We start from the raw sequence: 15,081 nt of genomic DNA on the forward strand, positions 1-15,081 counted from the left end.
TGATTCATGGGAAGCCAGACTTTATTAATCCCTCTGTCCATTAAAAAATTACTGTCCTTTTTTTCTTGTCATTTCCTCCATTGTCATATACTTAACTGTCACGACCACGATTTTAACACATCTGAGAAAATGTATTTATTATCATTTGATTCTTGCACAAAGCCTGATATAAATCCCTCATTTCCTTACTTGCCTTTTAACCTTTGCATTGTCCTGTCAAAGGATTAAGACTTTTTCACTAAGCTCTGTTAAATTTCCAACTGCTACAAGGAGAAATTGCCATCCTCATTTGGTGCCTGTGGCCCCAAAGGCTGACACTGCATATCCTCTATATCTGGGTCCAGCATATATTTTTTCTTGACTGGCTGCCAAATTCTTCACTAGAACGTGGAGCTTCAGCTCAGAAAAGGGAACTCCTTTGCTCAGCACAAGTTTTCCTTAAACTTCTTGCTGTTGTTGCCCCGTTTCGCTGTGCTGTGCGTTTCTGAGCTGGTGTGTGGTTGTGCAAAGCTGGTGCAGCAGAAGGTGTGACTGCAGCAGGGAGTTGCGTGGCAGGGTTCACGCTGCTTCCGGGTTCAGCACTCCCCAGGCACTTGTTAATCATCTTGGTGCCTTGCGGTACAGTTTGTTCTTTCCGGTGGAATCAGCGGCAAAGCTGGGTCCCATCAAAAAGAAGAAATACAGGTTCCCACTACTGTCTTACACAGAATAGGAATTTCCAGCTTGTGTAAATCAGCTCCAAGCCTGAAAGAAGTGAGATATATAAAGCTGGAAATGTCTGTGTATTTTATCAGATGGTACCTTTCAGAATTTAAAAGGATTGTCCACCTGTGTAAGTAAGCTCCTGTGTTTATGAAAACTACATGTGCTTCAGTATTTCCATTGTATGTGGTGATTTCTGTTTCTTCAACCTTGCCTAGAAAAGCCTAGGTTAACAGAGGAAGAATGTTTTATATTAGTCCAGTTTGAGAGGTTTAATGTATTTCTTTTTTCCCCTGTTTTTAGAATTTTCTTTTTTGTATTTGCTGTTGTCGAAATTTTACACATGTGCTCGTATCCCTGTTCATTTGGGCTGCTTTAATGACCTGTTTTCTTTCTCAGGGCATCTCTCTCTGGCAGATGTTAAATATCTCTTCCCATTTCAATTTTCAAAAAATTATGTCTGTTCTCTCAGTTTCTCTACTAATATAAGATGACCAGCAGGATTCAAAGATGCAGGAAATTGTCAGCAATCTTGTCTTGGCCAACAGTGAACTTTCAGAATTAGATTTCTGGGGTTCTTGAAAATTGCTTTTTTGCATCTCTTTTCTACCCTGGGCTGTGTCTTCTCTGCTGCCTCATTTTATTTCTTTCATTGTTCCTTTTCTATATTTACTCTGCTTTTCTCCTTTTTGCGCTTATTACCCTCCTCACCTCTCTTATCGTTACTGATCATTTTCTTTGATCTCCTTTTTCTTGATAGCTGTGCAAGAGAATCTCATTAACCTCCAAATGTTTGTACTGACAGTTTCAGGGAGTGAGAAAATGGCTAATGGGTGGCCTTGCCTTCAAGTTTGTGCAAGTATTTGTCTTGAATTGTGTACTAAAATTATCAACTCCGTAATAAATATACTTATTTTTTGGATGTGGCTTCCCATGGAACACTGGGACTGTAGAGCATATTAATTAAAACCTGAATATCCATGAATGTCTTTCCCATAAGCTAAAACATTGCTGTGCTTGGCAAGCCTGTATTTTGAGAAGGGTTTTTTGGAGTGACTTAGAAAGGAATCAGTTTTGCTATGATTGAAAACAAACTTACTCTGGCACCACTGTCCTCACTAGGACTCTATGATGCAAAGCTGGAAAGATATGAGGGTGAATCAGCCCCATTTTTGCTATGTATGCATCCCAATAATAGCCCCTGTGGAGTTTTTGCAGTGCATACACAACTTAATAACAATGTAGGCAATTGCCTCTCCCTCATCAAACACTTTCCTTCCACCCTTTCTTTGGTGGTATATTTCTGGGCAAGTATGAGGACAGCAATCAACTCTACTTACCTTCCATTATTGACATATCTGAAGTGGAGCAATAATCTGTTTTTCCACTACACCCCTCTGTTGTGCTGTATTTCCTGGGACTATTAGCTATACCTTGATAGGGATCATGCCACACTCAGACAGGCCTCCCACAGAGAATGTCAGGGTAGGGAAAGAAATACTCTGATTTCCCAAGTCATGGTCTTTGGCATGAGTCTGTTTCAGCACTGTTTTCTTAGCAAGCTCTTTCCTCTAAAGTCCATTATCAGCTGTGTGTAAATAATACTTTGAGCAAAATCAAGAGTCATATAAATTCCTTGGCAGTTGCTTTTATCTGCTATCACATTTTGATACTTTCAGTTCACCTGTTTTGATAGTTGCTGATTAATCTTTGTAAGTGTTCAATTCGCAGAAAGGAAAACATCATTTTCAGTCAGGATTATTTTTCTTCCAGTCTGGGGGAAAGAACAATGAAGAAAATACAGAATGTTTTCTGTAAAACCTTCTCTAAACAAACTGTCTTTTAAAAACAGAAAGGTCTTTGACCTCTCATTTCAGTGTAGAAACTCTGGGAATCCACTGTCAACCATGAAATGCCAAGGATTACATCATGTCTACCATAATGATAGGCCTCAAGTACACTCAGAAGTAGTATTTTTGCAGGATAATGAAGTGATGTGAAGCCAGACCATTCATGTGGTTACAGGAGAATGAGGTCTTGGGTCAGGAAAATAGGGCCAGGCATTATTTGATGTGGTTAGCTCAGGTAGCAGAACATTGATTTCAAAGACTTAAAAGATTCTCAAGTTTTTCATTGCAAAGATATGAATTTTCCTACCAGTAGATTAATATTCATGCACAATTTGTTGCTGTGCAAAAAATTATGGTGTTAAATAATACTCTGAATTATTATGGGGTCTTACAACTGGTGGTAAGGATGTGTTTATTTCTCCTAGATCTAGCACCATGATTAGTCATGAAATCTAAATAGGTGACTTTGAGGTTCCCAAAGCAGAGTGACCTAGCCTTTTGCTTCAGATCTCTGGATGCCTGCACTGGAAACAGAAAGATTGTCAGAGACAGAGAAAAGAAAGTAAGACACTTCTGAGAGGATATGTAAAATAGACTCTCATAGCAACAGAGAGAGGAAGAGATGGAGCGACAGGTTTCCACAGGTAGGCCTAGCTGGGCTTGGATCAACAACGTTCAGAAAGGGAAAAAATAAAACACCAAAACTGGAATTGCACCATGGGCCACAAGACAAAATGTGAATGGTTGGATGATATTGGATAAGCTTAACTCATTTTGATTTCAGAGCAGAGTGCAGCTAGCAGAGAGAAAAAGCTGAGGCAGGAAGCTATGCATAGTATTTTATTACTTTAATTTAGTTCTAAGTACCTCTTTCATTACTAGGTAAAGTTTCAGTAACATGTGCTGAGTTCTTGTTCATGCTGAAAAGAAGAACAATAGCAGTCATGTGCCCCTTCACACAGAAGTCAGAAATTAACAAGTCAATACTTTTAGAAATGCAAAAGAGAGAAGTACAAAAGGTCTTGTGAAGGCCTGTAGGAAAAAATGTCATTACTCTCACAGCTCAGCACCTTACTGCCAGGAAAGGTAGCAGACATGAGCTCCACCTCAGCCATAAGTATGTTAAATACCTTCAAAGAAATAGCTACAGAAACTCCCACAGTCCCAGGAAGCTAAGGGACCTCTGTATTTGTTTGCATCCTGGAAGCTGGAGGAGGGCCAATGAATCAGATGTCAAGATGATCCATTAGGCTAATGTGGGTTAATTGATTCAATAAATCTAATCTTATGTACCAACCTTTCATCATCTGTGACCTGGAAAAGACCTGAGGTAGGCGGAGTGGTAGAGAAATACCTAAGTGCTTAAATAAATACATAATTATTCCCATTTCCGCTAGTCTTCTTTTGTTGCAATTTCTTTTGATGCAGCTGGGAAAGTCTAAGTCAGTAATTAACTGATTCTGTGTCTGGACTAACAGTGCTGTTCTTGCCTTTTTGTTTGTTTTTCACATTTTGTTACTACTTGGCAGCTGTAGAAATCTTTAAATATCCTGGAATATGGTGGAAGCAGTACTGATAGATCTGTTCAGCCTCCCAGTCAACTTGCAGAGCAACATCCAAGGATTACTACACAATACACTGGAAACCATTGAGAAATGCTTTTCCATCCATGTTCCATGTGTTTATGTCATGTGTTGCCAGAGGCAAGGGAGTGAAAGGAAAGGTGAACAAGAGTTCTTGCTTCCAGCTCTGAGAAGTTTTCAGAGTCTGAGGAGAAGACTGGAGGTGGTATGTGCTCACACTACAGCTGCTGCTTTGTACACCATCAAACAGAGACTGGATGAGAAAGACCTGAGCATTATTAAAGTTATTCTACCTACCTTAAGAAAAGACTTAATGAAAGTATATATAGACCATCTCTTTACAGCAGTCTACCAATTTGAATTTGAGGATTTACACGTGGTATCTGACTGTGAAAACCTGCAGATATCTGAACCTCAGCATGAAGGGCAAACACTTCCTTCACAGGATGTGGCACTTATCCGAAGTGAGATTCAGATGTACTTGGAAAGCCTGCCAAGCCTGAAAGGGGAGCTCACCATTCTCAGATCTTCCCTGATCCCAGGTAAAGCGAGTTCCAGCTAAGAGTTTTTACAGAGACTGTTAACAAGCATACTTCTTCAAGGGAGTTGCAAAATGGGTAAGATTTGGAAATGCCTTCAGGCATCAAATAACTCTATATGATGTTGTAACAGTGTGTCATGTCTATAGGAGGGAGAAGTGTCAAAAGAAATACAGCAAAAGGGTGGCAAGACTGTTCCAGGCCTGGGCATGATCCAAGGAAAGACACTCCTGAGTTTAGTGAGGGCAGACCATAAAAACTCCTCCCCTCTATGTGGAAATAACACACTTCAAGAGTTACCATCATCATTTGGAAGGGCAGGATAAGAGTTTCTGCTGGTCTGCAGCCCCAGACATGCCTGATGTGTCACTGTCCCTGCCATGGCACGATTATGAGGAAGAAGGAAATTAGGGACCCTTAAATTCAAATGCCACAGCTAAATACAAAGTAAAGCAATACTCTACTTGATTAGCTGATTCCAAGTTTCTTCAGTATATACCCATGTAATAGCTGGCCTGGTCTTGCATTGAAAGCAATTATTTGTTGTGTTTTCTTGTCTTGCCAGATAATATTTTCTTACATGGGTTTACCACAAGGACAGGTGGCATCTCTTACATACCAACTCTAAGCTCCTGCAATCTCTTCAGCAGTTCCAAGCGAAAGGATCCACAAGCTGTTGTTAAAGAAAACCTCCGCCGGCTAGCTAATGCTGCAGGATTTAACCCAGAAGCTTTTCACAGAGTCAAGGTATCTTATAAAACAATGGATTCAAGTAAATGGGTCAGATGTTCCTTCATGTATCACTGGCTAAATTATAAATAAGTGTATTCTTATCTTTGTCAGCAAGAACTTGTGATAAGCAGGACAATTAAGACATTTATGCTGGCAGCTTATCTGAGGGAATAGCCATCCAAACTATCAGCCATTTCACACAATATGCAGAAGCAGCATTGATTCTTCCAAGTCTTTTCTAACATTTAACTTACCACAGAGTAGAATAATCAGTTAAATGATCAGAGCACTTTCTCCTAAAACAAAAACACACTATCACTTCTATAGGGCTTTCTACTGATGCATCCACATGGCATTTGAACAAGGGAGCACCTGATTTCCATTCGTAAGCAGTTAGTGCAGAAGAGTGTTTTTCTTGTCAAAGGAAAAACCTTGTACTAGTCAGAACTGAGTTGTTTTGCAGCCATATCACTGTCCACATTCTGGTTTTGTTTTGACAGGTTGATCACGCTAATGCTGTGTGTATTATGGGAAAGACGGAGCCTGACAACTATGATGGAATAGTTACAAATCAGACAGGTGTCACGCTGGCAGCTCCAGGTGCTGACTGCATACCCGTGCTGTTTGCTGATCCTGTCAGAAAAGTCTGTGGTGCTGCTCATTCTGGTAGGAACTGCACTCCCTGTGCAATGCAAAGATTTTCTGGGAACTCAAACTGAGATACAAGAACTCAAAGCTGGGCTTTCTTCTATCTATTCCAAACAATGCCCAAGTGCAAACTTGACTTCTATCCATTCCAAAAAATGTCCCTAGCTTGAGCCTGGGGTTTTTCCCTAAGACAACATTAAAACACTTTGACCATAATATAAAAATACATTTCTGATGTATTTCTGTTATATTCCCACTTAAATGGTTCAAGCACAGAGGAGCTGTAAGGTATGCTCTAATCACCCAAACCAGGATGCTTGGTAAAAACAACTCTGGAATTCTAATCTAAACACTTCTCTCTACCTTCTATCTCCACAAAATTGTATCAGAAAACTGATAGCTGTTAATGTGTATGTTTGAGAGGAGAGAGGGAGCTAAGCTAATTCATTATTTGATATAATTATTTATTTTAGATGTAAATGCATTTCTGATTTATACCTTTAATAATTGCATATATTTTAGCTGCTAGAAAATTAAAGAGAAAATTTTTACCAATTTTTTTTTCAACCTCTCATTTCTCCCAGGATGGAAAGGCACATTGTTAGGAGTGTCTATGGCCACAGTAAATGCTATGGTATCTGAATATGGTTGTAACATGAAAGATATCCTTGTGGTGCTGGGCCCATCTGTGGGACCTTGCTGCTATAAACTTCCTCATGAGTCAGCAAAAGAATTTCACAGAATTGATCCAACGTGTGTGAGACTATTTGACTCTGCAAGTCCTTATATTGATATCAGAAGAGCAACAAGGTAAGCCTCCTGAGGGAACAAGAGACTGATTCCACAGTCGTTACAAAAAATTATTTTGATACTGTATTATTCAGCACTAATGTGGTGAGGGTTCTCAACAAAATACTGTCTAGTTCTTTGCAGATCAACAAAGGATACCTTAACTGAATGGTATTTGCTCACTTTTGCTGGGTTTCACCTATTATTTTATTATTATACTGTTGGTTTATGGATTATAGACAAAAGTTCAAATTTAATGTGGCTTTGCTGGTTGCAGGATAGTAATTATTTTAGTCTAATACTGAAAGAAAAAAGCAAAGAAAAGCAAATTAAAGCCCCAGTCACAATATTGGCAGAGTTTGTTCAGTTGGTACTTGAGGTTCTGCGTTAGTGATAGTGCCTTATGGAATGTGAGGATGTAAAAATATATTATTTTCTGTTTCTCTTTCTTTTTTTAAGGATTCTACTTGAGAGAGGTGGGATTCTTCCTGAGAACATCCAAGATGATTCTATCACAGATCAGAACCAAAATATCACTTTCTGTACTGCATGCCACCCTGATAAGTTTTACTCTCACTTTCGTGATGGCCCTAACTTTGGGACACAGATTGGCTTCATATCAATCAAAGACTGAGACAGTATTTCTTACTCTAGAACAGCATTTAGATAATAAATCCTGTTCTGCTACACTGTCTGGCATCCTGATCTCCTCATAGAAGTTCTTCCTCCTTCCTTTCACAGACTTGCAGTAGGGAATTCACGGGCCTTGAGATTCTCCTGCTTCTTTCCTTCCTTGCTGTTGTGAGGCAGGAGTAAGTACTGTGGTGTGGGACAACAGTTCTTGTGTGAGACAGGGTGCAAAGGAAACAAGGACAACCCACACCAGCGGCAAAATTCTTCTACAAGACCCAGATAAAAGCTCCAAGTTTATGGATCCTCCTTGACCAAATATTTTCCAGAAGCCTCATTATCTTAAGGTGGTGGAAGCACAAAAAAACCCCCAGTCTTCATTTGCTGCTGGTTGAAACTGCTGAATGACATGAAGTACGACATAACTAATACAGGAAGGGGAGACAGTATTGCATGTTACCTGTTTGAGACACCCAGCTTTGATAGTGTCAGCTGAAGCCTTACAAAATGTTGTGCATAAGATTAATTTTCTTATTTGGATCAGTTTAGAGAACTCCAAAATATTTACAGGACTTTTCCTATGGAAAATAACTTGAAAGTGAGAAGCAAGCAGCCTCCTTTGGGACAGACATTGAAAATATATGAACTCTCACCATTCTGCAATTTTTGGTTGTAGGAAGAGTAGGACTAAAACTCTTAATTTATGATGCATACGTTCATGTCTCCTTAGGATTTTTTATTTCTTTAAACAGTGGTGTTTTGATAATGTCCGTTGACACAGTCTCAACAATGCCAAGTTATTCAATAAATATCTTAAAAGTCGAGTGAATTTAGCCTCAGTTAATTTTACTGACCAGTATTTGGACTTACGTGTCTTACTGAGCAAATTCTACGTGTGCACTGTTTTCTTTTGGCCATGAAAAAATTGCCTCTAGTTTTTACAACAGACATGATGTTTTCTGACACACAGACAGTGAGAGATTGCTAACAGTAAAGCTGTGCTGACTGCGGCTTGCAGAGGTGCCAAGCGCAAGCCTTGGGCCAGTGGCATGTATGACGTACTTTCTATTTTGGATTCCGCAATCTTTCCCTGTCTGACTGTTCTTCCCACTAGAGGTCAGTGCTCGCTCACGCTGCGCTTCCATCCTGGCGGCATGAATGGATAGGGGTCCAAACCATGCTGTTTGCAAAGCGCTATACAGCACACGCTGCTACTTTTGCCTCTACAGACATTTGCCAAGTCATTCTAATATCTGGGCTTCAAGAGCAATCCGTTTTCATTTGGATTCAGAGCTAGAATTAGAGCTTTTCTTGTCTTCTGGAAGAGCACACATTTTTAAAAAATTTCCTTTTACCTGTGAATGGTATTTCTCAGAGAAGAACCTGGCTCTGAGTATGTTCTCTGACTGTAACCATCTACTAAAACAAAAATGCTTCTGCCAACTATCCTACTTCTTCAGAAATAATATTCCTCTGCTATAGCACTTCAGTCTTTGACAATTTTCAGTTACCTTTTTAAAACCTCTCCTTTGCTTTCACCATTCTCTGTTTCTCTTGTAACTTCACTATGGTGATGTTCATAGCTGTCTTCAAACTGGAGGCTCAGGATCCAGCAGGGGTAACACTCACACTGCTTAATTTAGTACTGCCCAAGCACATTGCTGCACACCAGCTAATGGTGTGTATGCCATGTATTATGTGTGTTATTGACTTGTGCTAAATATAGGATTGTATAATTATATTGACACCGACAGGCTTATCTTGCTGCACTAGTTAAAAAAACCAACCCAACAGCCTACCTTCATCTTTTAGTTCTGTCCCATTGCCCTGATATCTGTACCACTTTAGGGATACTGATTGATGTAGCAGTGAGGTGAATAAAGTATCCTTCCCGCAGCTGCAGAGGCAGTAGCACTACATAGCTTTCAGTCCCTGCACCCAAAGCTTAGCCGAAGCTTGTCTGTCAGTGCCCTTCACTTAACCCTCTTCCCTTGGGAATTAAGGGTATGCCATAAAAACCAGCTGAGATACTTGGTTTTGCAAGGTACTTGACAGCTGAAGCATCATAGGGGCCCATGAACTTGTTGTTATCCCATCTCACCTCAAAGTTGGTTTTAAACTAATGCATTTATTCTTACAGTAAGTAGAAAGACCTTGCAGCTGTGCTACTTACCACAGTTCAAATGCTCAACAGTAAAATAAGTCACATTAACATGATACTGTTAGTAAGCCTTGGCTTGTTCATACCTGCTCAAGAATTACACTAGAGCTTTTATGTTTAGAAAAATACCATTTACAGGTCATGGTAGGACTGTGCAAGCTGGAGACAATATCAGAATGAGCAGAAACACCAAAGGCTTCACTTTATAGAAGGCAAATCATTACCACAATTGTTTTGGGGTTGTTTTTTTTTTCCCTTTTAAATTTATTACATAGACTGTAAACCTTTCAAGACATGAAGGAGTCTTTTGCACATGGATGACTGAGGTGGAGAATGCCACAACCAATAAGAAAATACTGTAAAGTTCAGTCCCAAATCAGGCTAGGCTCTGAATCATAGTTCCTTTCAAAAGTCCTTGCTAAAAAGCCATTTTAATTCTGGTTTTAAAATAAAAACATTTAGAGGAAGGGCATGATAAGGAGACTAGGCTGTTTCACATCTCTATTTATTTACTTTTCATTTTTGTTGCTCACTGAAAGAGGCAAGCACATCACCCGATTCACCCCCTCTAGGGAAGCTCCTAAAATGCTTCATAAATTGTTCAGTTGTACCTAACTAATTATCAGATCCCATTTATTAACCTAATATCCATTGAATTTATAAGCTGTGTTTGCCCTATTATTGTTATTAAATAACATTATTAATTATGATAATGGTGTGCCCTGAGGTGAACACAAGACATGATTACACTGAATATTGGTTTTGATAGTTGTTACTGTGCAATTAACATTTTTTACTATTGTAGATTCTTAATGTGGGCCTCTTTATTCACATTATATACTTGAATGGAGTGTACTATAACATGTCTGAGAAAAGCTTTATTCACTATTCCAGTAGAACAGGGCAACTCTAATACAGCCTTCTTCCTGGGGAAGCAGTGTGCAACTTCAGAGGTATAGATCAAAGCCTGAGATAATTAGTGAAATATTTATCCAAACCATGGCATTTGTTGCCACAGGTATGGCAAAGGTGAAAACTATTAAGGAAGTTGGATGAAAAATGTTTTTAATGCATTTGTAGAGTTTAATTTCATCAGTGACTGCTAGTTTCTTTCTACTGACAACCTGAAGAGACAGGATAGGGGAAACACAGTTCTGCATTTGACAGCTGTGTTTGTCATTGGTTTCAAATTCAGAAGCCATGGGCCTGGATGTTCAGCAAAGCTTTTGGGCACATCTTGACTCACAGAAAGTATGTAATCCCTCCCAAATTACAAGCATTCAATTGCAGGAAAATGTCTCCCCAGCAGTGACATGGTTTTGTAAAGTGGTCATCTTTGCCTCCAGTCTTGTTTTCCTCATGCTTATCTCTTGTGCATCACTGTATTTCTGTCCAGCACCATTCACAATCACCCTGTGAAGACTGTGAATTTGGTCATGGGGGGTTGGAAGACACAGATGCCCTTGACAACAGCACCACTGTTGCTTTCTTTTGTGTACTCATGCTTCTTTTCTTTTAGCAGCAGTGTGAAACTTCTTGTTCTCAGCACAGGATCTTTATCACTATCCTCCAAACCATTCCCATTTTATAGGTGTCCATAAGAGCTCCCACTTTCCAGCTTACATGGCAAAGAAGTCAATATTCCTAGATTCTCTCACTGCTGTCCTCATTTCCACTCCATGCTCAATTTGCTGCTGGGCGATGCAGAGGGAGATGAGCTGCACTCATTTGTCCCGAGGCCCAGAGGGGCTGTGCGTGTGCACTCGCCTTGATGTCATGTGTGTGAAGCTTTTGTTCTCTGAGTACCAAAGTCCTTCCTGAGCTCCAGCCTCTTGTGCAACAATATTAACAGGACAGTGTGCTGACAGGAGCAGTAAATCCTATATGTGACAGAGGAAATAATGTATTGACCTGCTGAGGGATTTACATACCTCCAAAGACTAAGAACAAGCTCTGCCTGTGAGTCTGGCTTGTTCTACTTTCCATTTCCAGCAGATACTATCCAGTCCTTCCAGATGAATGATTCGGATAGATATGTGCATGGATTTAAGAACTGTCCTAATTGAGTATATTTATATATCCAGGATGCTACTAATCATTATTCAGCATAATGTCTTTTTATAAGACACAGAGATTTTGCTGCTGTGCTTGCTTTAAATATACAGTGCCTGTGGCTGTGCTGCTAAAAAACATGATTATGTATTTCCCAAAGGCATGCCGAGAAATAGGAAGCTAGCTTTTTAAAGTGATCCCTCTGATCTTTCATTAGTAAGCCTTTAATTTACAGTAGCATCTCACATTACAAATACTTGGCTGTCTGTCTGCAAGCTCTCTGCGGGGAGAGAAGACCTACAGAAGAATTTCAGGAGCATGGCCCCCAAAGGACAACAGGACTGAGTTCTTTCTCTTATCCTTCTACAAATGCAGCATCATGTCTCCAGGGCAACCTGAATTCTGACAGTCATAGGAGCAAGGACATGGCATGGATTTCTATTTGATTCCTGCAGCTGAAAAGAGATCTGAGACAAAAATCAATATGTGACTAAACGAATAGAGTTCTTTTCACAGTTAATTTTATCTAAGGGTTCATTTTCTCTCTTTTTGTGCAAACGTAATTCACAGCTGCTAACTGCTGTGTTTGTTTTGCTGATGTTCCCTTTTCTACATGTAGGAAAGGTCTAAACATCTGAAATAAATAAGTTGCAGCATAAAAATGAGGGGTAAGCCTACCATAAAACTGAACAAGGATTTTATAAGGGAGCCTGAAAACAATGTTTATATTTCAAGATATATAATTTCAGTTTTTGTCAAGTGATGCAATATTTTTAGGCAGAAAATCATAGTTCTGGTCAGATGTTTCAGTTGAAAGTGATTTTTCCAATGACAACTGCCCAAAATAAATACCTAAGCATTTCTCTTTGAGGCACTGAGCTCCATCCTAAAGCAATATTGAAGCATATGTTGCAGCTAAAGGAAAACATTTCTGTTCTGCTTTGGTTATCTTTCTTAGCAATATGTGAAGCTGATTTTCCTGCACGGGAATGAATCACAAAAAAGTCAGCCGTAAAAACAAAATTGTGACAGGTGACTCAAATACTTTCAGTTGGTTTTAATATGTGCTTTTAGTAAGTGCTTCATAAAATTATCATTAAAAAAAAACTGGGTCATGCAGATGATTTTATTTTGACTCTCTGCTTTCTTCTTTATATCATCCCCAGAAAAAGCTGCAGGACATGAAAGGTGAGTCAATCAAAAAACTCCATAGAGAGAATCCTTTAGGCTTGTGGATGTTTATTGCTGTATTTGATACTTAGATCTTTCTCAGTTCCCTCAATTACCCTGCAACTTGGATCCATGAGTTCCCCCAGCACTGAAACATCACAGCTCGCATAACTCCATGCTAGCAGTGGCAGAAACATGGATGTAGAGTTGATACTGATGTTTATGTCATGGCTTTTGTTCAAACTATATGGTGCTGGTATAAATGGCATTGAGACAAAAATATTGTGCCATGATGGTGAGATATTTTGAGAAAAAACTCCTGAGCAACCCTGCATTCATTTAAGCTTTAAGGGACTGGGTCAGTAGCAATTTTTTTGCTTTTCATGAGACTGGGAAAGTTACAGACAATTCTTCACTCTCCTTATCTAGTAGATGAGTTCATCAGAGTGACACAGTTTGGGTTTTGGGGCCTTGTGCTACGTACAATTATATGTCTCTATTTTCATTTAATGATGACCTCTTAAGAAGGGACTGACTATGTGTATATTGGTTAGGGAGTGTAAAATTCAGCTGACCTCTCTTCATTAGTTTACATTATTATTTAACATAAAAGTCTTTTAGAAAATACAGGCACTACAAAATGGGAAAGTTGAACTGCTCAAGCTTAAATTTTCTTTTAGGAGAAAGGGTAAAGATTTAGGCAAAGCTGGTTTCAACATCTTCAGGATGACATATTTCAATACAACTTTAGAAGCAGCTCTTCATGTCCTGTTTTGAATATTAAGAGTAGTCTGAAATAAACTTTAAAACTGAAGGAGTACCATTGCAAATTAAAACAAATATTAAAATATCAATTTATGCTGAAAAGAGCCTATGAGCTCATCTTACTATTTATGTATATCTATCCGCATGAGCCAGTCCTCTTATTCCTTCAGTAAATATTTCCTTCATAGAGTGTAGATTATTATGTTCCCTTCAATAAATGTTTAGCTAAGTTTTACATACAACATTTGATTCCATTAGTCTTTCTTAAGATGAGTCTTCAGCTCTTAATTCTCCAAAGTATGCTTTATGGATGTCAATTAGATGTTAATCAGTTTTCACTTACATGCTGTTTTAGAAGGAGAGAGACATTTGAACTTTGTACAGAGGCTTGGTTTTTTCTGGTAGGCTTGCAAAGTTGTGCTTTTTGACACAAAAAAAAAGCTTGAAGCAGCCCTAATTGAATGACCTTGGTCTCCCTCTATTCTCTCTTTTCCAAAAGAATCATAACCTATTGCACTTCAATTAGGATTTATTTTAGGCTCCCCTTCTATAACTCATAATCCATCACATCATTCCAGAAACAATCTTCATGAAGGAGGCTCAAACCAGAAAGTGAAAAATAGTTGGTATTTTTGAGGCTAACGCAAGATTTATGGCAGGATAGCTTTTATAACTTAAGCAAAAACTTCTTAAGTGTCTGAGGTTGGAAAGCAGACACCAGGAAACTAAAATATGGAAATAATTTCACCATTTTTGCAGGGAGAAAAAATACCCATATGTGTGACACTGAAAATTCATTTCTTGAATTATATTCACATCAGGACTGGATGTGTTTGTGTGTATTCATTTACCCCTAGCAAACTGGGCAGAGGCTAGAAAGAAAGAATGAGGTTGTTTGCCCACTGTAATAAATTGTATCAGAAAGGAGGAATACAGCAGCATTCCTTTTAGCAAGTGAGTTAAAGAGTGCTCAGGCTAATGATGAACCACTTTCTACAGAGCCAATATCTGAGACTGAAAAAGGAGCCAGTCATTCCTTGGCTCCACAGCAGTCTTGGAGGCTGTTATACACAAACAGAAGCAGGGAACAAAAATCTCATTTAGGATGCAGCTAGCCTGAAACAAATATCCATGGTGAGACACTCTTGGACACAAGAGGCAGAAAAAGACAGCATTATGATGATGAAGACATTTCTACACCTGCCTATTAAAGATTTAGTGCAGGAAGAGTTTATCCATGGGGAAACATGGCCCCCTACCTTATTGTTTCTCTCCGAGCAGAGAGTGGTCCTGCCAAGCATCTTCCTGTGTGTAGCTATTTACAACAGTTGCTAAAGCTATTGAGGTTTCTTTGTGTGGTCAGGATTTTTCCCCAGAACCTGGAAGGGCTGGAGTATTGAATGCTTATAGACATGTCTCAGTTCTCTTCTTTCTTCATCCCCAGTTTAAACCCTGCTACA

At 39.1% G+C, this 15,081-nt stretch overlaps 1 protein-coding gene across 3 annotated transcripts; it reads left to right on the forward strand.

Moving 5' to 3' along the window:
* Positions 1-588: 588 nt before the first annotated feature.
* On the forward strand, positions 589-8,302 carry LACC1 (laccase domain containing 1). 3 transcript variants are annotated; one of them, XM_085059414.1, is made up of 7 exons: positions 589-832; positions 2,978-3,196; positions 4,082-4,677; positions 5,240-5,421; positions 5,907-6,072; positions 6,639-6,864; positions 7,303-8,302. In XM_085059414.1, the coding sequence occupies exons 3-7, from the start codon at positions 4,110-4,112 to the stop codon at positions 7,475-7,477; spliced, it is 1,317 nt and encodes a 438-aa protein (XP_084915540.1). In that variant the 5' UTR covers positions 589-832; positions 2,978-3,196; positions 4,082-4,109; the 3' UTR covers positions 7,478-8,302. The 3 variants fall into 3 exon arrangements, with proteins under 3 accessions (XP_084915540.1, XP_084915531.1, XP_084915521.1); XM_085059405.1 differs by having other exon boundaries at positions 3,060-3,196; XM_085059395.1 differs by lacking the exon at positions 2,978-3,196 and having other exon boundaries at positions 590-832.
* Positions 8,303-15,081: the final 6,779 nt, after the last annotated feature.

This window comes from Lichenostomus cassidix, chromosome 1 (genome assembly GCF_008360975.1).
Source record: "Lichenostomus cassidix isolate B80296 chromosome 1, HeHo_3.0, whole genome shotgun sequence".
Lineage (NCBI taxonomy): Eukaryota > Metazoa > Chordata > Aves > Passeriformes > Meliphagidae > Lichenostomus > Lichenostomus cassidix.

Bases quoted from the DNA above. Each gene is read 5' to 3' on its own strand.
- LACC1 (XM_085059414.1), top strand. From the start codon at position 4,110: ATGGTGGAAGCAGTACTGATAGATCTGTTCAGCCTCCCAGTCAACTTG. The intron at 4,678-5,239 runs GTAAAGCGAGTT...TTGTCTTGCCAG, and splicing joins CAGATCTTCCCTGATCCCAG to ATAATATTTTCTTACATGGG. The intron at 6,865-7,302 runs GTAAGCCTCCTG...TCTTTTTTTAAG, and splicing joins GATATCAGAAGAGCAACAAG to GATTCTACTTGAGAGAGGTG.